At 45.3% G+C, this 27157-nt stretch overlaps 1 protein-coding gene across 1 annotated transcript in view; it reads left to right on the top strand.

The window, feature by feature from the left end:
* CCDC158 (coiled-coil domain containing 158) overlaps positions 1–27157 on the top strand; it is a 92474-nt gene that overhangs the window by 21495 nt on the left and 43822 nt on the right. The window contains 4 exon segments of the mRNA XM_058193471.1: positions 4180–4299; positions 11837–12034; positions 19951–20433; positions 23541–23730. Of these exon segments, the coding sequence (XP_058049454.1) occupies positions 4180–4299; positions 11837–12034; positions 19951–20433; positions 23541–23730 (991 nt within the window).

The following is a 27157-nucleotide window of genomic DNA, read 5'->3' as shown; positions in this document are numbered from 1 at the left end:
TGGATAGGGTGCATGCGCGCTCACATTTCCAAACCAGTAGGGGAAGTAAGTAAATACCACCCCTGCCTATTATGAATTTTAAAATAAGGGAAACTTACCACTGCATTGTCAACTTCACTCACACTGGATTCAGTATAAGTATCGTTAATTATTACCGCTTCCATACCTGCTGCTACTACACGGATACACGGGACGGAGGAAATTTCAGTTACTGGTCTATGCCTCCTCAGAAATAATCCCTAATTAGTTCAATAAGCTTTCTTCAAGACTTCCGACCTGCACAGAATGGTGGCTTAATTTGTTGTCGTATTTATTTCACCTTAACTACCAATACGATGTACTATTGCAAGCGAAACCTTTCTGTATTTTTCTCGAAAATAGAATGATTCCCAGAGAGACCGGGAACAATACTAGTCTAAAAGGTTTTTAACTAGTATTCGTTTGGAGGTTTTTAACAAGACAGTGGATAACCGTTTGTCTGAAATGGTATAAGCCAGGGGTCTCCAACCTTGGCAACTTTAAGACTTGTGGACTTCAACTCCCAGAATTCCTCAGCCAGCTTTGCTGGCTGAGGGATCCTGGGAGTTGAAGTCCTCAAGTCTTAAAGTTGCCAAGGTTGGAGACCCCTAATATAGGGTTTCCTTCTTGAGCAGGGGGTTGGACTAGAAGACCTCTAAGGCCCTTTCCACCTCTGTTATCCTATTAAAATTCTGTTAATTGGCCTTTGATCTACTAATTATTTGTGAGCTGGTTTATGTTCCGTCGTGAGCTTAAAACACACCTTCCGTCGTGAGCTTAAAACACACTTATTTATTCAAGCGGGACTGGCATAATAGTGTTGAATTTTAAATTTGGGGTTCTGTTAATATTTTAAATTTTAAATTTTAAATCTAAATTTTTAAATTATCAGCCTTTTATAATCTCCTATGTTTTAAATGTTGTTTTAATTGTATATATATTGTGTTTTATCTTTGGCTGTACACCGCCCTGAGTCCTTCGGGAGAAGGGCGGTATAAAAATTTAATAAATAAAATAACAAATAAAATAAAAATGTTGAGACAGAAGCATCTGCAGGTTGTGGTGAAAAAAAAAAATCAAGATGGCAGCTGTGGCAATGTGATTGAAGCGCTACCTGGTTTTTATGTGTGACCAGATACAGCTTCCATCAAACCACTGCAGCCACCATCTTCAGTGGGAACCCTTGTGATCAACTCAGTTACATAAGAGTCCCCACAATTAAAGAATACGTAGAATGGTTAATGTTAGTTGCAGTGTTGGGATTCAGCCAGTTCGCACCAGTTCGTGAGAACCGGCTGTTAACTTTCTGAGCAGTTGGGCAAACCAGTTGTTGGAAGAAATCATTAGGGCAGAGAACCGGTTGTTAAATTATTATTTTTTTATTTGAATTTATATCCCGCCCTTCTCCGAAGACTCAGGGCGGCTTACACTGTGTCAAGCAATAGTCTTCATCCATTTGTATATTATATACAAAGTCAACTTTTATTGCCCCCAACAATCTGGGTCCTCATTTTACCTACCTTATAAAGGATGGAAGGCTGAGGCCACCTTGGGCCTGGTGGGACTTGAACCTGCAGTAATTGCAAGCAGCTGTGTTAATAACAGACAGACTTAGTCTGCTGAGCCACCAGAATCCCACCACTGGTTAGTTGTGGATACCTAGAATTTCTGACCGCAGTATAGAGGTGCATTTGAGCGGTGCGGTGGCCTAGAGGTGGAGCTCTCGCCTCACAATCAGGAGGCTGTGAGTTCGATCCTAGGTAGAAGTGGATCATTTCTCTCTTTGGGCACGATGAGAATGTATCTGCTGAATATAACTCCGCATTGGCGACAGGAAGGGCATCCGGCCAGTAAACACTCTGCTATCTCCATTCAGTTGCTTAGACTGCACCCTGCAAGGGATTATGGGGTCATTAAAAGAAGATGATTAGTCCAGAGGTGCATTATTGAATTATTTACCACATCATGAATGAAGTTCGAAAAATCAAAGCTGGCACACTTCTAGTACAGATAGTCCTCGATTTACCACAGTTCCTTTAGTGGTCATTCGAAGTTACAATACCACTGAAAAAAAGCAACTTACGATGCTTTTTCCCACTCACAGCATCCGCATGGTCACATGATCAAAATACGGAGGCTTGGCAGCCGGCTCACACTTATGACGGTTGCAGTGTCCCAGAGTCATGTGATTCCCCTTTTGCGACCTTCCGACAAGCAAAATCAATGTGGAAGCCAGATTCACTTAATAACCGTGTGACTAACTTAACAACTGCAGTGACTGACTTAACAACGGTGGCAAGAAAGGTCGTAAAATGGGGCAGAATTCTCTTAGCAACTGCCACACTTAGCGACAGAAATTTTGGGCTTAACTGTGGTCGTAAGTCTACTTGTACCCGCGTAGCGGGAAGGAATAAATGTTGTTAAAGATCACGAATGAAGTTAAACTCTAGAATTCCAGTAGTTTGGTAGGCACAAAGCAGTGGCGCGGTGGCCTAGAGGTGGAGCTCTTGCCTCAAAATCAGGAGGCTGTGAGTTCGATCCTAGGTAGAGGCAGATATTTCTCTCTCTGGGCACAATGAGAATATTTCTGCTGAACTAAAACTCCACATTGGCGACAGGAAGGGCATCCGGTTCATTAAAACACTCAGCTAGCTCCATTCAGTTGCCCAGACTCTATCCCGCAAGGGATTATTGGGTTGTTAAAAGAAGATGATTCCACACCAGGGTTGAAATGCTTCTGGTTTGGAACGGATCGCCCAATCCGGTAGCGATGGCGGCGGGTGGTTCGGAGAATCGGTAGCAAAAATCCCCTGCCCCCCGCCCATGCCCAGCTGAGCTGCATGATCATCAGAGGTTTTTTATTTTACTTTTAAAAGCATTTTTTCTTCGACCGAAAAAATGCTTTTAAAAGTAAAAAAAAAAAGCCTCTGATGATCGCATGGTTCAGCTGGGATCGTCAGAGGGTTTTAAAAGCATTTTTTCGACAACCTCTTCGGACGAAAAGATTGTAAAAAATACTTTTAAAAGCCTCTGACGATCAGGCAACTCAGCTGGGATCGTCAGAACCTTTAAAAAGCACTTTTTTAAAACCTCTTCGTCCGAACAGGTTGTGGAAAAAATGCTTTTAAAAGTAAAAAAAAAAAAGGTTGGCCACGCCCACCCAATCACATTGCCCCCCCTCCCCCACCAAGCCACGACCACAGAACCGATAGTAACAAATTTTACATTTCATCACTGTTCCACACATTGTGAAAACTATAGGTTGAAGGTTAAAAAAACTCCCAAGTTGTACTTATAATAATAATAATAATAATATCAGAGTTGGAAGGGACCTTGGAGGTCTTCTAGTCCAACCCCCTGCCCAGGCAGGAAACCCTACACCATTTCAGACAAATGGCTATCCAAAATTTTCTTAAAAACTTCCAGTGTTGGAGCATTCACAACATCTAGAGGCAAGTTGTTCCACTGATTAATTGTTCTAACTGTCAGGAAATTTCTCCTTATTTCTAGGTTGCTTCTCTCCTTGATTAGTTTCCACCCATTGCTTCTTGTTCTATCCTCAGGTGCTTTGGAGAACAGCCCAACTCCCTCTTTGTGGCCGCCCCAGAGATATTGGAACACTGCTATCATGTCTCCCCTAGTCCTTCTTTTCATTAAACTAGGCATACCGACTTCCTGCAACTGTTCTTCATATGTTTTAGCCTCCAGTCCCCTAATCATCTTCGTTGCTCTTCTCTGCACTCTTTCTAGAGTCTCAACATCCTTTTTACATCGTGGCGACCAAAACGGAATGCAATATTCCAAGTGTGGCCTTACTAAGGCATTATAAAGGGGTATTAACACTTCACGTGATTAATTGATTAATTGATTACTTGATTTGTGATGTCTTCATGGATGTGGACAACTATGCAGAAGTAATTTGCCACTGCTGCCTTCTAGGATATTTTTTCCTGGTGGTCTCTCAGCCAGCTCTTAAACTAGATCTGGCCAGGCGTAGGTTTTGCAACTCAACAAAGCCCAGCTAAGCGTTGCCACCTTCTTGAGCTAGGCTACAAAGCGAAGTAAAGAAACCTCCCCGAAAACACTGAGATTCTTAGCAACCTGCATTCTTTGCCGCCTTCGAGGGTCGTTTCTGAGTGTGTTTTTGTATTAATACTTTAGATAGAAGATCTGGAGAAGCAGCTGCACCTGGTTCACTCTGAGATGACTGAAGCTCAGATTGAAAGGGATCAATACAGCCAAGAATCTGGAAACTTAGATGATGAGGTTCAGCAATTGTTGGTAGGAATCGGGCACAGGGCACAGCTTCGATTAAAAAAATGGCTTTTGCGGATCTCGGGGGTTCCTAATCGAGCTAAGTCGGTCAAAATTCCATGACTGTATGAGGAGCTCAGGCCATTAGATCTTACAGTAGAAGACCAAACTCATCTTCGTGATAATGCCACGCGTTCATAACTTTCAACTTCATTGGGACTGACTCTTCAGCCCCTCACAGCCCTTGACTCTTGAGCCCTTCAGTCGGGTGTAAGTAGAGAATTGCAAATTTATCCCACCCCCCCACCCCTTCCTTTGTCACATTGCTTGTTGTCTAAGAGATTAGGAATCTAGAGCTGCTTCCTTCTGCCTTTCTTCCCTGGCATTCGTGCGTGGAGGACATGTTCTTCATTATACTTTTATTTTTATTTACCGTATTTTTCAGAGTATAAGATGCACCTTTCCCCCCCCAAAAAAGAGGGTGAAAATCTAAGTGTGTTTTATACTCCAAATGTAGCCCCACCCAGCTTCTCAAACGGAGGTTTCAGAGGCTGAAAAAAGCATCAGAAAAGAAGCTCCAGAAAAGAAGCCCCCAAACAGAGCTTCAGAAAAAAAGCCTCCAAACAGAGCTTCAGAAAAAAAGCCTCCAAACAGAGCTTCAGAAAAGAAGCCCCCAAACAGAGCTTCAGAGGCTTTTTTTCTGAAGCTGTTTCGAAGGCTTTCAGAGGCAGAAAAAAGTTTTTTCTGAAACAGAGTTTCAGAATTTTCAGAGGCAGGAAAAAAAAAGGCAGGCACAGAGCTCACAACCAAGGAACCTGTTGCTAAAATTCACCTCTGGGAACAGCTGGTTGGGTGTATTCTGGGAGGCCCATCCACCTGCCCATCAGCTTTTTTCTTATTTTCCTCCCCAAAAACTAAGGTTCGTCTTATATTCAGGTGCGTCTTATACTCCGAAAAATATGGTATTTATCAAACTTGTATTCTGCCCATCTCACCAAAGGCAACTCTACATGTGTCTCTTTGGTACGATGTAGCTAGTTAAGTACTTTACTTATCGCTATAGAGGCTGTTGTTAAATAAAACTTATTTGTGTTAGTTGTTCAATGTTTTATATGTACTGTACTTTTCGGAGTATAAGACGTACTCCCGTCCCCCCCAAAAAGTGGATGGAAATGTCTGTGCGGCTTATACAGCAATGTTGCCAAAGCACCGGCCACCCGCCGGCCACCACCCGCTGGCGATTTTCAGCCTCCACACATCACGTTTTCAGCTCTGAAGGGTCCATTTTAGGCCCGTTCCAGGCTGCGGGGATCATCACAGCACATCGCCACTGATTGCCTCCTCCGCGTGTTGTGTTTTCAGCCTCCGCACGGAAAACAGAGTGTACGGAGGCCGAAACGCGACACGTTGAGACAGCAATGGGGTGTGGCCACACCCATTGCTGCCTCCACACGTCGCATTTTGAACAGCTGCAGCCATGAACAGCTGATTGGCGGTATTCTGGGAGTCTGATCTAATCGCCAACCAGCTTCTCTTGCTGAATCACGCTGTGATAACGTGCTGAGGTTGACCAGGCTGTCTGCTGCGAGGACGTTAGTCAGATGAATACCAATGGATGCTGGGAGGCAGAGGCAGAATTTTTTTCCCTTGTTTTTCTCCCCAAAAACTAATATGCGTCTTATACTCCGGAGAGTCTTATACTCCGAAAAATACGGTATATGTATATATATATATATGTGTGTGTGTGTGTGTGTGTGTTTCTCTCTCTCTCTCTCCTGTGTGTGTGTATGTGTATTTGTGTGTGTGCGTGCGTGTGTGTGTGTGTGTGTATCATTTTCCTGCACACAGGAATATTTCAAGTTTATAAAGTGATTTTGGGACAAGGACATAGCTGTATTCAATCCATCAGATACTCATGTAATAGGAAAATAGATAGATAATAAATAGATATAGATGGATGGATGGATGGATGGATGGATGGATGGATGGATGGATGGATAGATAGATAGATAGATAGATAGATAGATAGATAGATAGATAGATAGATAGATAGATAGATAGATAGATAGATAGATAGATAGATATGGATGGAAGAGAAAGGGAGGGAGGGAGGGATTGGACTAGATGACCTGCAAGATCCCTTCAACTCTGTTAACCTGTAAAAAAAAAAAGGAAAGAAAGAACGAGAGAAAGAAAGAAAGAAAGAAAGAAAGAAAGAAAGAAAGAAAGAAAGAAAGAAAGAAAGAAAGAAAGAAAGAAAGATAGATGGATGGTCAGCCAGCTATCTGAAGCAGAAGTCCGGTTTGGGACCTGATAAAGGAAGATGGTAAAAGAGATGAGCAGCAAAATAGAAAGGAATCTGTTATCTTTACTTCTGTTTTGCATTTTTCCTGCTGAAAACATCTTTTCTCACTTTTTTTTTTTGCCGCTAACCATTGTTTATTGTTATTTTCACTACGGAAAAAGGCCTAAAAATGTAAGCGATGCCATTCAATCCCATCTCATAGTGAGCTTATCGCTTCAGAACCACCATTTTGGACATCAGAGGAGGACCCTCGGGAGAAAACAGACATTCTGGATCTAGTCCCAAGAGACCACCATGTTTCTGGAGCTACCGGCTAAACCAGGGGGTCTCTAACCTTGGCAACTTTAAGACTTGTGGACTTCAACTCCCAGAGTTCCTCAGCCAGCAAAGCTGGCTGAGGAATTCTGGGAGTTGAAGTCCACAAGTCTTAAAGTTGCCAAGGTTGGAGACCCCTGGGCTAAACAATTTCCTCCTCCCAGATTTAGGCAAACCGTCGGCTATTTTGCTTAAAAATTAGTAAGATTGCAAATCTTACTAAATTTCCCTTCGAGTTTTATTTCATTGACCGAGCTTAACTCGAGGGTGAAAAATGTTTAGTTTGCTTAGGCTTGGCTGCTCCTGGATTACAGGTAGCCCTCCGCTTACGACATTTCACTCAGCGACCATTCGCAGTTACGACGGTGCTAAAAAAAATGACTTACGACCGTTTTTCACAGTTACGACTGTGGTCACGTGAACAAAATTCAGCTGCTTGGCAACAGATTCGTATTTATGACGGTTGCAGTGTGATCAGGGTTTTTGTTTTTTTTTTGCGACGTTCTGACAAGCAAAGTCAACAGGGAAGCCGGATTCACTTAACAACCATGTGGCTAATTTAACAACGGCAGATGTCTGTGGAGATTCTCAGTCCTCCAGGTTGTCCCAAAGGTGCTTTTTTTTTCAAGAGGCAACTGGACTTTCTGGTGTTTTCTTTGAAGACGTTTCACTTCTCATCCAAGAAGCTTCTTCAGCGAAAAGCCTTCAAAGAAAACACCAGAAAGTCCAGTTGCCTCTTGGGAAAAAAGCACCTTTGGGACATAACAACGGCAGATTCACTTAACAACCGTGTGACTAATTTAACAACGGCAGATTCACTTAACAACCGTGTGACTAATTTAACAACGGCAGATTCACTTAACAACCGTGTGACTAATTTAACAACGGCAGATTCACTTAACAACCGTGTGACTAATTTAACAACGACAGATTCACTTAACAACCGTGTGACTAATTTAACAACGGCAGATTCACTTAACAACCGTGTGACTAATTTAACAACGGCAGATTCACTTAACAACTGTGTGACTAATTTAACAACGGCAGATTCACTTAACAACCGTGTGACTAATTTAACAACGGCAGATTCACTTAACAACTGTGTGACTAATTTAACAACGGCAGATTCACTTAACAACCGTGTGACTAATTTAACAATGACAGATTCACTTAACAACCGTGTGACTAATTTAACAACGGCAGATTCACTTAACAACTGTGTGACTAATTTAACAACGGCAGATTCACTTAACAACCGTGTGACTAATTTAACAATGGCAGATTCACTTAACAACCGTGTGACTAATTTAACAACGGCAGATTCACTTAACAACCGTGTGACAAATTTAACAACGGCAGATTCACTGGCAACGGGCTGCGACTGGGGCTTTAGACCGTGTCGTGCCTCTGCGGCCTCTGACCCGGCGCAGATCCCAACCGGCTCCTTGGTTCTCCGAGGAGCTGAGGGGGATGAAACGCCGGAGAAGACGCCTAGGGAGCTCCTGGAGGGCTAGCCGCTTAGAAGTTGATCGACACTAGTTAGGTCCTATACTAGGACCTACCTAGTGGCACTGAGGAAGCGGCGTTGCTCGCCTCCTCCCTCATTGCGCCGGCAGATAACCGCCCAGCCGCCTTTTTTCGGGTGACCCGTTCCCTCCTTCACCAGGGGAGCGGGATGACCCGCTGCAGGGACGTGCTGAGGAGTTTAACGTTATCTATACGATAAAATCGTTCAGCTCCGAGACGGTCTAGACCAAAATTGCGCGATTCAGATGAGGCGCCTGAGGGTGGTCTTGGTGACATTTGTTGGGATGAGTTTGACCCTGTGGCTCCGAGGACATGGACAGGTTGTTGGGTAGGCTGAATGCCACCACGTGTTTACTGGACCCGTGCCTCCTGGCTGGTGCTGGCCACTCAGGAGGTGACACGAGGCTGGCTCCAGGCGATTACGAGTGCCTCCTTGTTGGAGGGAGTCTTCCGCCGCCTTGAAAGAGGCGGTGGTGAGGCCCTCCTCAAGAAGCCCTCCTGGACCCGGCTGTCTTAGGTAATTATCGTCCGGTCTCCAACCCGCTCATGCGAAGGTTGTAGAGAGTATGGTGGCATATCAGTTTCTCTGCACCTGGATGAAACTGTCTATCTAGACCTGCTCCAGTCCGGTTTCCGGCCCGGTTACAGCACGGAGACGGCTTTGGTCGCGTTGGTGGATGATCTCTGGAGGGCCAGGATAGGGGTTGTTCCTCTGCCCTGGTCCTATTAGACCTCTCAGCGGCTTTCGATACCATCGACCATGGTATCTTGCTGCGCGGTTGGGGGATTGGGAGTGGAGGCACCGTTTATCGGTGGTTCTCCTCCTATCTCTCCGACCGTCGCAGACGGTGTTGACAGGGGCAGAGGTCGGCCCGGGCGCCTCACTTGTGGGGTGCCGCAGGGCCGATTCTCTCGCCTTCTGTTCAACATCTATATGAAGCCGCTGGGTGAGATCATCAGTGGCTTCGTGTGAGGTACCAGCTGTACGCTGATGACACCCAGCTGTACTTTTCCACACCGGGCCACCCCAATGAAGCTATCAAGTGCTGTCCCGGTGTTTGGAGGCCGACGGGTCTGGATGGGGAGAAACAGGCTCAAGCTCAATCCTCCAAGACTGAGTGGCTGTGGATGCCGGCATCCCGGTACAGTCAGCTGAGTCCTCGGCTGACTGTTGGGGCGAGTCATTGGCCCCGGCGGAGAGGGTGCGCAATCTGGGCGTTCTCCTGGATGAACGGCTGTCTTTGAAGACCATTTGACGGCCGCCTCCAGGAGAGCTTTTCACCAGGTTCGCCTGGTGCGCCAGTTGCGCCTTTCTAGACCGGGATGCCTTATGCACGGTCACCACGCCTCGTGACGCCTCGCCTGGATTACTGCAATGCTCTACATGGGGCTCCCTTGAGGGGCATCCGGAGGCTTCAGTTGGTCCAGAACGCGGCTGCGCGGGTGATAGAGGAGCCCTCGGGGCTCCGTGTTACACCTATCCTGCGCAGACTGCACTGGCTACCTGTGGCCTTCCGGTGCGCTTCAAGGTGTTGGTGACAATCTTTAAAGCGCCCATGGCATAGGGCCGGGCTATTTACGGGACCGCCTACTGCTTCCAAATACCTCTCACCGACCCGTGCGCTCCCACAGAGAGGACTCTCAGGGTGCCGCCAGCTAGGCAGTGCCGTCTGGCGACACCCAGGGAAGGGCCTTCTGTGGGGCTCCCACCTCTGGAACGAACTCCCCAGGACTTCGTCAACTTCCGGACCTCCGAACCTTTCGTCATGAGCTTAAAACGCACTTATTCATCTGCGGGACTGGATTAGATTTTAAAGTTATTGGTTTTAAGGGGTTTTTTATTATTTATATTGTTTTTAAATTAGGCAATAGAATAAGTTTTTTAATTGTTGTTTTTTAATTTGTATTTATATGTATTTTAACTGCCTGTGAACCGCCCTGAGTCCTTAGGGAGATAGGGCGGTATATAAATTTGAAAAAATAAATAAATAAATAAATAAATTAACAACTGTGTGACTAATTTAACAACGGCAGATTCACTTAACAACCGTGTGACTAATTTAACAACGGCAGATTCACTTAACAACTGTGTGACTAATTTAACAACGGCAGATTCACTTAAAAACCGTGTGACTAATTTAACAACGACAGATTCACTTAACAACCGTGTGACTAATTTAACAACGGCAGATTCACTTAACAACTGTGTGACTAATTTAACAACGACAGATTCACTTAACAACCGTGTGACTAATTTAACAATGACAGATTCACTTAACAACCGTGTGACTAATTTAACAACGGCAGATTCACTTAACAACCATGTGACTAATTTAACAACGGCAGATTCCCTTAACAACCGTGTGACTAATTTAACAACGGCAGATTCACTTAAAAACCGTGTGACTAATTTAACAATGACAGATTCACTTAACAACCGTGTGACTAATTTAACAACGGCAGATTCACTTAACAACTGTGTGACTAATTTAACAACGGCAGATTCACTTAAAAACCGTGTGACTAATTTAACAACGACAGATTCACTTAACAACCGTGTGACTAATTTAACAACGGCAGATTCACTTAACAACTGTGTGACTAATTTAACAACGACAGATTCACTTAAGAACCGTGTGACTAATTTAACAACGACAGATTCACTTAACAACCGTGTGACTAATTTAACAACGGCAGATTCACTTAACAACCGTGTGACTAATTTAACAACGGCAGATTCACTTAACAACCGTGTGACTAATTTAACAACGGCAGATTCACTTAACAACTGTGTGACTAATTTAACAACGGCAGATTCACTTAAAAACCGTGTGACTAATTTAACAACGACAGATTCACTTAACAACCGTGTGACTAATTTAACAACGGCAGATTCACTTAACAACCGTGTGACTAATTTAACAACGACAGATTCACTTAACAACCGTGTGACTAATTTAACAACGACAGATTCACTTAACAACCGTGTGACTAATTTAACAACGGCAGATTCACTTAACAACCGTGTGACTAATTTAACAACGGCAGATTCACTTAACAACCGTGTGACTAATTTAACAACGGCAGATTCACTTAACAACCGTGTGACTAATTTAACAACGGCAGATTCACTTAACAACCGTGTGACTAATTTAACAACAGCAGATTCACTTAACAACCGTGTGACTAATTTAACAACGGCAGATTCACTTAACAACAGTGGCAAGGAATGTTGTCAAATGGGACAAAACTCACTTAACAAACCTCTCATTTAGCAACTGAAATGTGGGGCTCAAGTCGAGGTCGTAAGTCGAGGACTACCTGTGCATCTTTCAGGCTTTATTTTTAAGGGTTTTATATTTTTCCACACGTTCAGAAACGATGAAGCTTTGGTTAACGGGTTGCCTTGCCTTGTAGGCCGAACTCCACAAGAAAGACGTAGAACTGAACCTGGAAAAGGAGCAGAATAAGAGGCTCTGGGATCGAGATACGGGGAGCAGCATCACCATTGACAACCTGCGGAGAGAGCTGGACAACAAAAACATGGAGCTGCAGCGCTTGGACTCCATCGTCCGGTCCTTGCAGATGGAGTGTGAAGGACAAGTTCAGCGTCAGGTCAGGAAAGGCAGAAGGTCCCACCAAACCCTACCAGATCTTGAGCATTTCCCAAACTTCTAGAATACTTGATTTGGCCCAGCATGATTAGACACACAAGGAACGTTGTCTCTGGTGCAGACCTTCTCCGTATGTACATGCGAAGCAACAAGAGTATTAATAATCATGATAACGATACCAATAAGAAGAGGTAGTAGACAAGATGAGAAGGATGCTAGTAATACAGGTGGTCCTCGACCTATGACCGCAACTTACCGTATTTTTCGCAGTATAAGACGCACCTTAGTTTTTGGGGAGGGAAATAAGAAAAAAGCTGATTGGCAGGTGGATTGGCCTCCCGGAATACCCCCAATCAGCTGTTCCCAGAGGTGAATTATAGCAACAGGTTCCTTGGTTGTGAGCTCTGTGCCTTGCTTTTTGGGTTGTTTTTTTTTTTTTGCCTCTGAAACTCCATTTTAGAAAAAACTTTTTTCTGCCTCTGAAAGCCTCCAAAACAGAAGTTCAGAAAAAAAGCCTCTGAAGCTCTGTTTAATAATAATAATAATAATAATAATAATAATAATAATAATAATAATAATAATAATAATAATAATAATATTTTAATTTGTATACCGCCCTTCTCCCGAAGGACTCAGGGCGGTGAACAGCCAAATAAAAACAACAATCAAATACACACAATACAGATAAAACAGATAGTACTGGGAGCCACGCGTGGCTCCCACGTAACACCACTGCTCCGTAGTCTGCACTGGCTTCCTGTGGTCTTTCGGGTGCGCTTCAAGATTTAAAGCGCTCCATGGCTTAGGACCCGGGTACTTACGAGACCGCCTGCTGTTACCCTATGCCTCCCACCGACCCGTACGCTCTCACAGAGAGGGTCTCCTCAGGGTGCCGTCCGCCAAACAATGTCGGCTGGCGGCCCCCAGGAGTAGGGCCTTCTCTGTGGGAGCATCGACGCTCTGGAATGAACTCCCCCCTGGCCTACGTCAAGTGCCTGATCTTCGGACCTTCCGTCATGAGCTAAAAACATATCTATTTATTCAAGCAGGACTGGCATAATAGTTTGATTTTAAATTGGGGTTTTATTAATATTTTAAATTTTTAAATTTAATTTTAACTATCAGCCGTTTTTGTAATTTTGCTACATTTTAATTCGTTTTAACTGTATATATCTTGTATTTTATTTCTGGCTGTACACCGCCCTGAGTCCTTCAGGAGAAGGGCGGTATAAAAATTTAATAAAATAAAAAATAAAAATAAAAAAACAGTAGCTAAAAAACTTATTCAAATTTGGCCCAAATTTAAAATACATTTAAAATCTTAAAAAACTAATTAAAAATTAAAAAAACCATAAAAACATCTAAAAATTCTATGCCAGTCCTGCGCGGAAAAATAGGTACGTCTTAAGCTCGCGGCGAAAGGTCCAAAGGTCAGGAAGTTGTCGAAGTCCAGGGGGAAGTTCGTTCCATAGGGTGGGAGCCCCCACAGAGAAGGCCCTTCCCCTGAGGGCCGCCAGCCGACATTGCTTGGCTGACGGCACCCTAAGGAGTCCCTCTCTGTGAGAACGCACCGGTCGGTGGGAGGCAAACATCTCTGAAACCTCCATTTGAGAAGCTGTCTCCATGGAACTGGTCCCTGGTGCCCAAAAGATTGAAGGCCACTGCCTTATGTTTATGGAGATTCTCAGTCATTCAGGTCATGGTTGTCCCAAAGGTGCTTTTTTACAAGAGGCAACTGGTTTTTCGGGTTTTTGTTTGAAGACGTTTCGCTTCTCCTCCAAGAAGCTTCTTCAGCTCTGACTGGATGGAGAGGAATGGAAGGATTTATACTCCTTGTAGACAGTTGGTCATTTTCATTCTTTTAGAGAGTTGTTAAGATCACTGTTGTGACCTAGGCTCACTTAGGCATAAAAGACACAATTAGTCTTAAACAACCCTATTTTATTATAACAGCTGGGAATTACTTCATTCCCAGCTTAGTCCAAATTAATTCCAAAACAAATCCTTCAGAAAAAGTCCTTCAGCCTGGACACAAACTTTTCTTGGCAAAGCCCCACGAAGTTCAGAAACAAGAGACGCCGACTAGAAACCAATGTAGCAACATTTATTTCCTACAAAGAGCCCAAGAGATGTTGCTGCTCTTTTAAGCCTTATGGGAGGGGCCAATGATCTCCTGGCCTTACTCCTGAGTCATCCTTTTTGCTTCAGCTGCTCTTGCCTTCTGGCAGCTCTTCGCATGAGTGCACTAGGAACAGGCACCTCCTGTTCCTCTGCCTCTCTGCTGTCCGCCTCTGGAGGCTCTGGAGTCCGCACATCGCTCCCAGATGGTCCTGGCCCCAACTCTGCCTCTGACACAGAGCCCTCATCCAGGCCTTCCCCTGACTCCAGGACTGGTTCATTGTCCTCCCCAGCCTCCTCACTGTCCGACTCCGCGGCCAGCTCCACAGGCTGCTGGTGGACCTCAACAATCACCTGGAGGTTTATCTGTGTCCTCAGGGTCACCTGAGTAGTGAAAATGGGTGTGGAGCCTTCTTGGAACTGCTGAAAGGACTGTGTTGCAGACTGGAGATAGAGGATAATGTCGTATCTCTCCCCTTCTGTCGAGAGAGTGCTGTTCAGTTTTGACACAGATGGCCTCTCTGGAGATTGGAGATCGTTGTGTTGTAGATTGGAGATCGACAGAGCTGAAGAAGCCTCTTGTTGTGTCTGCGCCCCCCGAGCCGGGCCTCCTGCCATAAAGTGACTTGGAGCCGGACCTCCTGCCATAAAGTGACTTGGAGCCGGATCTCCTGCCATAAAGTGACTTGGAAAGTGAGGGGGAAGGGCCGTCAGGACTTACCTCGGGAGCACCGGCTTCCCTGGCTCAGGTCCAGGAGCCAGAGGGAGGCCAGGTGGAGGAGATAACGAGGCCTCCGTCCCCTGACTCTTCCCCCCCCCCCGCCATGCTTCCAGACCCAGCTGATGGCAATCAGGCCTGGCTGGACCCTAGGTTTCGTAGGCAGGAGAGGCGGGAACAACAGAATCGGGTGGGGCAGGCCTAGGAAGTGCTGAGTCATGGAGCCACACCCCACAGGATATAAAGGCAGCAAGAGCTGCTGTGCCTCTTCGTAGCAGGCAAATCAACTGATTAACTAAGTGCTGAAGTTTGTTCCTGGGTGACTCATTGGCGTCGAGGGAGATAACAGAGTCACTTGGCAGGCGCTCGCTATTCTGCTGCCAGAGCTGATAGTGCCGGCTAATTAAGCCATCACTTGGACGGAGGCGAAGTGGGGACAGAACACCTCTTGGATGAGAAGCGAAACGTCTTCAAAGAAAAACCTGAAAGTCCAGTTGCCTCTTGAAAAAAAAAAAGCACCGTTGGGACACTGCCTCATGTGTTTTCCTTTTATCATTAAATATTGCTGCTGTTCAAAACCAGGATTCCTTTGTCTTGGCCTCGTGCCTGGAATGAACATCCTTGTAAACCAAGGAAAGAAATAGGATTTTTGGGGGGAATCCTACCATGTTTCTCCAAAAATAAGATGCTTGGCCTTATTGCCATGTGTTCAAAAGCCCGATTGGGCTTATTATTATCAGGGAATGTCTTATTTTGGGGGAAACAGGGTACTTCCAGCAAGACAAGACAAAGCAAAAGCAGTGAATTGGGCCTCTTCCACTTTGGTGGAACGTATATAGTACGCTCAATAGTAGTAACTGTGAGAGGGATCTTGGAGTCCTAGTGGACAACCATTTACATATGAGCCAGCCGTGTGCAGCAGCTGCTAAAAAAGCCAACACAGTTCTGGGCTGCATAAACAGAGGGATAGAGTCAAGATCACGTGAAGTGTTAATACCACTTTATAAGGCCTTGGTAAGGCCACACTTGGAATACTGCATCCAGTTTTGGTCGCCACGATGTAAAAAAGATGTGGAGACTCTAGAAAGAGTGCAGAGAAGAGCAGCAAAGATGACTAGGGGACTGGAGGCTAAAACATATGAAGAACAGTTGCAGGAACTGGGTATGTCTAGTTTAATGAAAAGAAGGACTAGGAGAAACATGATAGCAGTGTTTCAATATCTCAGGGGCTGCCACAAAGAAGAGGGAGTCAAGCTATTCTCCAAAGCACCTGAGGGCAGGACAAGAAGCAATGGGTGGAAACTAATCAAGGAGAGAAGCAACCTAGAACTAAGGAGGACTTTTCTGACAGTTAGAACAATCAATAAGTGGAACAACTTGCCTGCAGAAGTTGTGAATGCTCCAACACTGGAAATTTTTAAGAAAATGTTGGATAGTCATTTGTCTGAAATGGTGTAGGGTTTCCTGCCTGGGCAGGGGGTTGGACTAGAAGACCTCCAAGGTCCCTTCCAACTGTGTTATTATGTTATGTTATGTATCATGCGCTTGTATCCTCGATGACCTGCAGGGGGCAGCATCGCTCCACAGCGACAGCAAAAATACAGGTAGTCGGCTGACAATTAAGCCCAACATTGATGTGGCTTTCTGAAAGATTTGCTAAGTGAGTTTTGCCCCCATTTTATGACCTTTCTTGCCACGGTTGTTAAGTGAATCATTCCAGTTCTTAAGTCAATAACATCGTTGTTAAGTGAATCTGCCATTCCCCACTGATTTTGCATGCCGGAAGGTCACCAAAGGGGATCGCGTGACCCCAGGGACACTGCAACCGTCATAAATCTGAACCAGTTTCCAACGCGCCTGAAGTTTGATCACGTGACCACGGGGATGCTGCAACGGCCGTAAAGTGTGAAATAACAGGCATCACTCCCTTTTTTAGGTGTCGTCGTAACTTTGAATGGTCACTAAATGAACTGTTATATGTCGAGGCATGCTAGGAGACTCAGGAAGAGTCCGCCAGCACTTTTGCTAGCTGCCACGTTCATTAAAAGACCTCAGTGAGTTTTTGCGAGTTGCAAAAGATGCTACCAGTCCGGTGGTGAAATGTAAAATTTGTTACTACCAGTTCTGTGGGTGTGGCTTGGTTGGGGGTGGGGGTAATGTGACTGGGTGGGCGTGGCCAACTTTTTTTTTTTTACTTTTAAAAGCATTTTCTCTACAACCTTTTCGGCTTTTAAAAGACTCCTCTGATGATCCCAGCTGACTTGCCTGATCGTCAGAGGCTTTTCTTTCCTTTTAAAAGCATTTTTTTTTGCCTTTAAAAGAAAAAAAAAGCCTCTGACGATCAGGCAACTCAGCTGGGATTGTCAGAGGAGCCTTTTAAAAGCATTTTTACAACCTCTGCAGCTGAAGAGGTTGTACAAAAAATGGTTTTAAAAGCCACTGATGATCCCAGCTGAGCCACGCGATCATCAGAGGTTTTTTTTTTAACTTTTAAAAGCATTTTTTCTTCTGCCGAAAAAATGCTTTTAAAAGTAAAAAAAAAACCCCTCTGATGATCGTGCGGCTCAGCTGGGCATGTGTGGGGGGGCAGAGATTTTTGCTACTGGTTCTCCAAACCACCCGCCTCCATCGCTGCTGGATCGGGCGATCCAGTTCGAACCAGGAGCATTTCACCCCTGTGCCAGTCCCCTGGTTATTAGTAAAATGCTGATTATGTACGTAGCTGGAGGGGAAGAATTGTGGCAGGACCTTGATACATTCCCCAGTTGAAGGAGGATTTCAAATTTCAATTGGTGTCATTTCACACACACACACACACACACAAGGTTTAATGCAGAGCCTCATCTAAAGTAGAGAAATCATTAACAAGTGGTGGTAGGATTGGAGAAATGAGGCTCCCTTGCAGTGGTGGGTTTCAAATTTTTTTACTACCGCTTCTGTGGGTGTGGCATGGCTTGGGGGGCGTGGCAGGGGAAGAATACTGTAAAATCTCCATTCCCACCCCACTCCAAGGGAAGGATACTGCAAAATCCCCATTTCCTTCTGATCAGATGGGACTTGGGAGGCAGAGAATAGATGGGGGTGAGGCCAGTCAGAATTTTTACTACCGGTTCCCCAAACGACTCAAAATTTCCGCTACCGGTTCTCCAGAAGTGGTCAGAACCTGCTGAAACTCACCTCTGCTCCCTTGGTAATATGATCCAGAGACAATCTCTGAGCCTGGCCGACCTTGTTGCACTTATTTTGGGGGAGGAGAATGGTTGAAAACAGATACAGATTAACAAGAGTTGGAAGGGATCTTGCAGGTCATCTAGTCCACCTCCCCTCCCGCCCAAGCAGGAGACCCTACACCATTTCTGACAGATGGCGGTCCAGTCTCTTCTTGAAAGCATCCAGTGTTGAAGCTCCCACAACTTCTGAAGGCTACTTCTGTTCCATTGATTGATTGTTCTCACTGTCAGAAAGTTCTTCCTCATTTCCAGGTTGAATCTCTCTCCTTGATCAGTTTCCATCCATTATTCCAGGGGTGAAATGCTCCTGGTTTGGACCGGATCACCTGATCTGGTAGTGATGGCGGCAGGTGGTTCGGAGAACCGGTAGCAAAAATCCCTGCCCCCCACCCCATGCCCAGCTGAGCTGCATGATCATCAGAGGTTTTTGGGTTTTTTTTACTTTTAAAAGCATATTTTCTTCAGCCGAAAAAATGCTTTTCTTTTTTTTGTAAAGTTTTTTTTTATATATACACAAACAACAACATACAATGCATCTTTTCCGATCAGAATATCGGTCAGGTATACATGTTCATACCAAATTTAGTTCTTTTCCAGCACATCTTACATGCTTTCATCAATATATTTTCTCTCATTTTTTTTCCTTTTACTGCTCTGATGATCATGCAGCTCAGCTGGGATCGTCAGATGCTTTTAAAAGCATTTTTTTACAACCCCTTCGGCCAAATATGTTGTAGAAAAAATGCTTTTAAAAGAGGCTCCTCTGACGATGCCCGCTGAGTTGCCTGATCGTCAGAGGCTTTTTTTTTCTTTTAAAGGCAAAAAAAAATGCTTTTAAAAGAAAAAAAAGCCTCTGACGATCAGGCAACTCAGCTGGGATCATCCGAGGAGCCTTTTAAAAGCATTTTTTTACAACCTCTTCGGCCAAAGAGATTGTAGAAAAAAGGCTTTTAAAAGTAAAAAAAAAAAAAGTTGGCCACACCCACCCAGTCACATTATCCCTCCCCTCACCAAGCCACGCCAACAGAACTGGTAGTAACAAATTTTACATTTCACCACTGCATTATTCCTTGTCTGGCCTTTGGGTGCTTTGGAAAATAGCTTGACTCCCTCCTCTCTGTGGCAGCTCCTCAAATATTGGAACACTGCTACCCTCCTAAGGGTTGTAGGGCAGAAACTAGGTTCACCTTAAGCTGCTCCTCTTCCTCGTTCCGTTCCATTTGGTACGTTTATTTATTTATTTATTTATATTTTATTTATTTATTTGTCAAACACAACAATATATATAAGTATAAGCATGAAATAACCATATGAATTGGATACAACCAAAGGGAACATTAGGACAGGGACGGTAGGCACGCTGGTGCTCTTATGCACGCCCCTTACAGACCTCTTAGGAATGGGGTGAGGTCAATAGTCTTTGGTTAAAGCTTTGAGGATTTTGGGAAGAGACCACAGAGTCAGATAGTGCATTCCAAGCATTAACAACTCTGTTACAAAAGTCATATTTTCTGCAATCAAGATTGAAACGGTTCACATTAAGCTTAAATCTATTGTGTGCTCGTGTATTGTTGCGATTGAAGCTGAAGTAGTCTTCAACAGGAAGGGCATTGTAATAGATGATTCTATGAGTTAAACTCAAGTCATGCCGAAGGCAGCGTATGTTCTAAATTTTCTAAACCTAGGATTTCAAGTCTGGTGGCATAAGGTATTTTGTTGTATTCGGAGGAGTGGAGTACTCTTCTTGTAAAATATTTCTGGACACACTCAATTGTATTAATGTCCGAAATGAAGTGTTCCTTCGATGCGGTGAAAGCAATGGGAAAAAACAGTATATCTTTCCTTTTCCAGATGTCTGCAATTAAAGAGAGGAACGACAGCCTGGAGAGGGAATCCTCAATCTTGGCCCAGCTGAATTCAACCAAAGAAAAACTCCATAAAACTTCCCAAGAGCTGAACGAAAGGAAATTAAGCCTGGATTCTGCAGAGAGAGTCATCGCCGACCTGAGATGTTCCCAGCTGGAGAAAGAAAGAATCATCGAACGCACCAACAGCGAGATCGAGAAGCTGCGTGGACGGGTGGACAGCAAACGGCAGGAGTTCCAGCAGCTGAAAAGCGATAGCGAGCTCTTGCGAGGCATGCAGGCCGATTGCGAGTCCCTGAAGGTGCAGCTGGCGGAGAAGGAGAAGGTGATTGAGATCCTCCAGAAGCAAATCGAGAGCATGACCGAGGTCGTAAGCCAACACAGCCGGACAGCTGGGTCCATGGAGACGGAGAAGTCTCAGCTCATCAAAGAAGTCGGCGAGAAGAAAGCCGAACTCCAAGAACTGAAGGTGCCTAACTTTCACTCCCTTGCCTCTTCCAAAAGACGCCATTTTCTTTTTGTATCCCAGGTAGTCCTCGATGTATGACCGTAATCGAGCCCGGTGCTTCTGTTGCTCCACGAGACAGTTTTTATATCAATGTCGCCCCATTTTGCAATCTTTCTTGAGGCTGAATCGCTGCAGCTGCAGTGGTGGGATTCACCGGTTGTAACAACCGGTTTGCTGCGCGTGCGCTTCATGATAGATAAATAGATGATAGATGCTTTAGATAGATAGATACATGATAGATAGATAGATAGATAGATAGATAGATAGATAGATAGATAGATAGATAGATAGATGATAGATAGATAGATAGATAGATAGATAGATAGATAGATAGATATATGATAGATAGATAGATAGATAGATAGATAGATAGATAGATAGATAGATAGATAGATAGATAGATAGATATAGAGATAGATAGATACATGATAGATAGATACATGATAGATAGATAGATAGATAGATAGATTGATTGATTGATATATAGAGATAGATAGATACATGATAGATACATGATAGATAGATAGATAGATAGATAGATAGATAGATAGATAGATAGATAGATAGATAGATAGATAGATAGATAGAGATAGATAGATACATGATAGATAGATAGATAGATAGATAGATAGATAGATAGATAGATAGATAGATAGATAGATAGATAGATAGATAGATAGATAGATACATGGTAGATAGATAGAGATAGATAGATAGATACATGATAGATAGATAGATAGATAGATAGATAGATAGATAGATAGATAGATAGATACATGAGAGAGAGAGAGAGAGAGAGAGAGAGAGAGAGAGAGAGAGAGAGAGCGCAGGGGCAGGTAGACAGGCCCATCTGATTCTCGGAGTGAACCGCTTCGCTCTCAGCTGATCGTCGGAGCTACCAGAACGTCCGAACCAGTCAGAACCGGCTGAATCCCACCCCGTGAGGCTGTTAAGGGAATCTGGCTTCCCCGTTGACTTGGCTTGTCAGAAAGTCGCAAAAGAGGATCACATGACCCAGGGAAGACTGCAACCATCGTAAATATGAACCGGTGGCCAAGCGTTCACCAATTCTGATCACATGACCACGGCAATGAAAATGTTCAGAAAGTCACTTTTTTCAGGGCCGATGTAACTTCGAACGGTCACTAAATGAATGGTTGTAAATTGAGGACTAGCTCTATTAGGATTAATTCAAAGTTTTCCAAGCTAATGTTGTCCACCTAGGTTGGAAGGTTCGATTTTAGCAAATATCAGAGGTTTTAAATCTTTGGGTGCAGGATCCAATTCCTGGCTTCTTAAAGCTAGCCTTTCTGCTGCGATAGGTCCTACCAACTTGACATGAGCAGGAGGCAATGCAGGTAGTCCTTGACTTAGGACGACAATTGAGCCCAAAGTTTCTGTTGTTAAACGAGTTTTGTCCAGTGGTGAAATCCAAATTTTTTTACTACCAGTTCTGTGGGAGTGGCTTAGTGGCCGTGACGTGGCATGGCTTGGTGGGTGTGGCTTGGTGGGCATGGCTTGGTGGGCATGGCAGGGGAAGGATACTGCAAAATCCCCATTCCCTCCCCACTCCAAGGGGAAGGATACTGCAAAATCCCCATTCCCTCCCCACTCCAGGGGAAGGATACTGCAAAATCCCCATTCCCTCCCCACTCCAGGAGAAGGATACTGCAAAATCCCCATTCCCTCCCCACTCCAGGGGGAAGGATATTGCAAAATCTCCACTCCCACCCCACTCCAGGGGAAGGATACTGCAAAATCCCCATTCCCTCCCCACTCCAGGGGGAAGGATATTGCAAAATCTCCACTCCCTCCCTACTCCAGGGGAAGGATACTGCAAAATCCCCATTCCCTCCCCACTCCAGGGGGAAGGATACTGCAAAATCTCCAATCCCACCCCAGTCTGGGGCCAGCCAGAGGTGGTATTTGCCGGTTCTCCAAACTACTCAAAATTTCCGCTACCGGTTCTCCAGAACCTGTCAGAACCTGCTGGATTTCACTCCTGTTTTTTCCCCATTTTACCACCTTTGTTGCTGCAGTTGTTAAGTATATCATTGCGGTTAGTAGCTGCAGTTACTAACACGGCGAGCAAATACATAAATATTGCATAAACATGTATCAGTTGCCAAGTGTCCAAATGTTGATCACATGACCAATGGGGATGCTACGATGGTCATAAGGGTAAAAAACGGTCGTAAGTCACTTTTTTTCAGCGCTTTGTAACTTTGAATAGTCACTAAATGAACTGTTGTAAGTTGAGGACAACGTGTACCAGACTATCACCGGTTTTGAGATATGAAAACCACAGGGTATCCCTTGGGCCTGGAAAAAGCAACTCCATCAGTACTCCTTGGCTGATGGCTCTGTCTTTTGTGTGGTCCTAAAGCAGTACAGATAGTTCTTGACATACGACCACAATTGAGCCCAAAACTCACGTTGTTAAGTGAGACATTTGTCCAGGGGTGAAATGTAAAATTTGTTACTACCAGTTCTGTGGGCATGGCTTGGTGGGCGGGTAATATGACTGGGTGGGCGTGGCCAACTTTTTTTTTTTTAACTTTTAAAAGCATTTTTTCTACAACCTCTTCTGCCGAAAAATGCTTTTAAAAGCCTGTGATGATCAGGCAACTCAGCTGGGATCGCCAGAGGGAAAAAAGTTTTAAAGGGTTCTGACGATCCCAGCTGAGTTGCCTGATCGCCAGAACCTTTTAAAAGCTTTTTTTTTTTAACAACCTCTTCGGCCGAAGGGGTTGTAGAAAAAATGCTTTTAAATGGTTCTGACAAGCCCTGCTGAGCAGCGCGATCAATACAGGCTTTTTTTTAACTTTTAAAAGCATTTTTTCGCCCGAAGAAAAAATGCTTTTAAAAGTAAAAAAAAAACCCTCTGATGATCGCGCGGCTCAGCTGGGGGGGGGGCAGGCATTTTTGCTACCGGTTCCGTGAACCACCTGCTGCCATTGCGACAAGATCGGGCGATCCGGTCCGAACCGGGAGCATTTCGCCCCTGGTTTTGTCCCAATAATAAGACCTGGTTCTTTCGTGTTCCCCACTCCCACCCCCAAACCTAGATTTCGCAAGACAAGAAGGATAGCCAGATTCGTGAACTGGAGGCCACCCTGAGCGACATGGAATTAGAAAAAGTGAAACTGATGAACGTTTGCTCGGAAAGGCTGCGGGTACTGAAAGAGATGAAACTGGAGCGAGAAGAACTTGTGAATGAAATCAAAGCCAGCCGCATTGAGCTCAGTGCACTCGCAGGTATTGGCCAGTTTCGTCGTTCTTCCTTTGAGTCTTTACTCTCAGATTGTTCTGTCTCCCCTCGTCTCCGTCGAGCGATGGCTTAATTAGCCGGCACTATCAGCTCTGGCAGCAAACTAGCGAGCGTCTGCCAAGTGACTCTGTTATCTCCCTTGATGCCGATGAGTCACCCAGGAACAAACAGTACTTCACCTCTAGCTAAGCAGTTGATTTGCCTGCTACGAAGAGGCATAGCATCCCTCGCTGGTTTTATATCCTGTGGGGTGTGGCTCCATGACTCCGCATTTCCTAGGCCTGCCCCACCCCTGCTTCTGTTGTTCCCACCTCTCCTGCCTACGAAACCTAGGGTCCAGCCAGGCCTGATTGCCATCAGCCGGGTCTGGAGGCGTGGCCTGGGGGAGGAAAGAGTCAGGGGACGGAGGCCTCGTTATCTCCTCCACCTGGCCTGCCTCTGGCTCCTGAAGCTGAGCCAGGGAAGCCCGTGCTCCCAAGGTAAGTCCTGACGGCCCTTCCCCCTCACTTTCCAAGTCACTTTATGGCAGGGGCCCCGGCTCGGGAGGGGGGACTGCGGACACAACACAGATTCCCAAGCCTGACTAGGTGGCTCAGTGGCTAAAACGCTGAGCTTGTCAATCAGAAAGATCAGCAGTTTGGTGGTTCGAATCCCTAGTACAGGTCCTAGGGATTTGTGAGCAGGGGGTTGGACTAGATGACCTCCAAGGTCCCTTCCGACTCTGTTACTGTTAAGGTACCCGTGTATATCAACCTCGGTAAGTTTCAAAGATGTGTGGACTCCTGCTCCCCAAAATTCATGAGCCAGCTGTGGGAATTCTGGAAGTTGAAGTCCATGCAAACTGGCAGGAGTTGAGAAATACCTCTCTAGAGCAATGGTGGGATTCAAATTTTTTTACTACCGGTTCTGTGGGCGTGGCTTGGTGGGCGTGGTGTGGCTTGGTGGGCATGGCAGGGAAGAATACTGTAAAATCTCCATTCCCACCCCACTCCAGAGTGAAGGATACTGTAAAATCTCCATTCCCACCCCACTCCAGAGTGAAGGATACTGTAAAATCTCCATTCCCACCCCACTCCAGAGTGAAGGATACTGTAAAATCTCCATTCCCACTCCACTCCAGAGTGAAGGATACTGTAAAATCTCCATTCCCACCCCACTCCAGAGTGAAGGTTACTGTAAAATCTCCATTACCACCCCACTCCAGAGTGAAGGATACTGTAAAATCTCCATTCCACCCCATCCAGAGGAAGGTTACTGTCAAATCTCAACTTCCACTCCATGAGAATTGAAGTTGGGGGGGGGGAGGTCTGTCTGAGGTGTTTTCGCAAACTGTTTTCTTGGTCCGGACTCAATTTTCATTTATCTACTGTTGCCTTGGTGGTGGTGGATCTTCCCTCTGTCCTTCCCATGGTCATATGATCAAAATTTGGATGCTTGGCAAATGGTTCACATTTAGGAAGGTTCTGTTCTGTTCTGTTCTGTTCTTTTCCATTCCATTCCATTCCATTCCATTCCATTTCACTGTACTCAACTCCATATTTTCTATTCTATTCTATTCTATTCTTTCTTTCTTTCTTAATTTCATTCTTTCCTAATTTCATTCTATTCTATTCTATTCTATTCTATTCTATTCTATTCTATTCTATTCTATTCTATTCTATACTATTCTATTCTATTCCATTCCATTCCATTCCATTCCATTCCATTCTCTATCCTGTTCCGTTCCGTTCCATTCCATTCCACTCCACTCCATTCCACTCCATATTTTCTATTCTATTCTATTCTATTCTATTCTATTCTATTCTATTCTATTCTATTCTATTCTATTCCATTCCATTCCATTCCATTCTCTATCCTGTTCCATTCCGTTCCATTCCACTCCACTCCACTCCACTCCATATTTTCTATTCTGTTCTGTTTATTTATTTATTTATTTATTTATTGTTTATATTTATATACCGCCCTATCTCCCAAAGGACTCAGGGCGGTTTACAGGCATTTAAAAAACAAAAAATACAATAAATACAATTCTAAAAACAATTAAAAAACTTATTCAAAAGCCTTAATTAAAAATATTAAAATTAAAATTAAAACCCAAGATAAAAACCACAAACTAAAATCTAACTCAGTCCTGCGCAGTTAAATAGATATGTTTTAAGCTCGCGGCGGAAGGTCCGAAGGTCCGAAAGCTGACGAAGTCCTGGGGGCAGTTCATTCCAGAGGGTGGGAGCCCCACAGAGAAGGCCCTTCCCTGGGCGCCGCCAGACGACATTGCCTCGCTGACGGCACCCTGAGGAGTCCCTCTGTGAGAGCGCACGGGTCGGTGAGAGGTATTCGGTAGCAGCAGGCGGTCCCAGATAACCCGGCCCTATGCCATGGAGCGCTTTAAAGGTGGTCACCAAAACCTTGAAGCGCACCCGGAAGGCCACAGGCAGCCAGTGCAGTCTGCGCAGGATGGGTGTTATACGGGAGCCACGAGGGGCTCCATCTATCACCCGCGCAGCCGCATTCTGGACTAACTGCAGCCTCCGGATGCCCTTCAAGGGGAGCCCCATGTAGAGAGCATTGCAGTAATCCAGGCGAGACGTCACGAGTGCGTGGGTGACCGTGCATAGGGCATCCCGGTCCAGAAAGGGGCGCAACTGGCGTACCAGGCGAACCTGGTAGAACGCTCTCCTGGAGACGGCCGTCAAATGATCTTCTAGAGACAGCCGTTCATCCAGGAGGACGCCTAAGTTGCGAACCCTCTCCATCGGGGCCACTGACTCGCCACCGATGGTCAGCCGCGGATTTAGCTGACTGTACCGGGATGCCGGCATCCACAGCCACTCTGTCTTGGCGGGATTGAGCTTGAGCCTGTTTCTCCCCATCCAGACCCGTACGGCCTCCAGACACCGGGACAGCACTTTGATAACCGTTGGGGTGGTCCGGTGTAGAAAAGTACAGCTGGGTGTCATCCGCATACAGCTGGTACTTCACACCGAAACCACTGATGATCTCACCCAGCGGCTTCATGTAGATGTTAAACAGTAGGGGCGAGAGGATCGACCCCTGCGGCACCCCACAAGTGAGGCGCCTCGGGGCCGACCTCTGCCCCCCTGTCAACACCGACTGCGACCGGTCGGAGAGATAGGAGGAGAACCACCGATAAACGGTGCCTCCCACTCCCAATCCCTCCAACCGGCGCAGCAGGATACCATGGTCGATGGTATCGAAAGCCGCTGAGAGGTCTAATAGGACCAGGGCAGAGGAACAACCCCTATCCCTGGCCCTCCAGAGATCATCCACCAACGCGACCAAAGCCGTCTCCGTGCTGTAACCGGGCCGGAAACCGGACTGGAACGGGTCTAGATAGACAGTTTCATCCAGGTGTAAGGGAAACTGATATGCCACCATACTCTCTACAACCTTCGC

The sequence above is a fragment of the Ahaetulla prasina genome, chromosome 8 (genome assembly GCF_028640845.1).
Source record: "Ahaetulla prasina isolate Xishuangbanna chromosome 8, ASM2864084v1, whole genome shotgun sequence".
NCBI classification, from domain to species: Eukaryota; Metazoa; Chordata; class Lepidosauria; order Squamata; family Colubridae; genus Ahaetulla; species Ahaetulla prasina.
The sequence above is the reverse complement of the archived record's forward strand: the minus strand, read 5'-3'. Positions and strand labels throughout refer to the sequence as shown.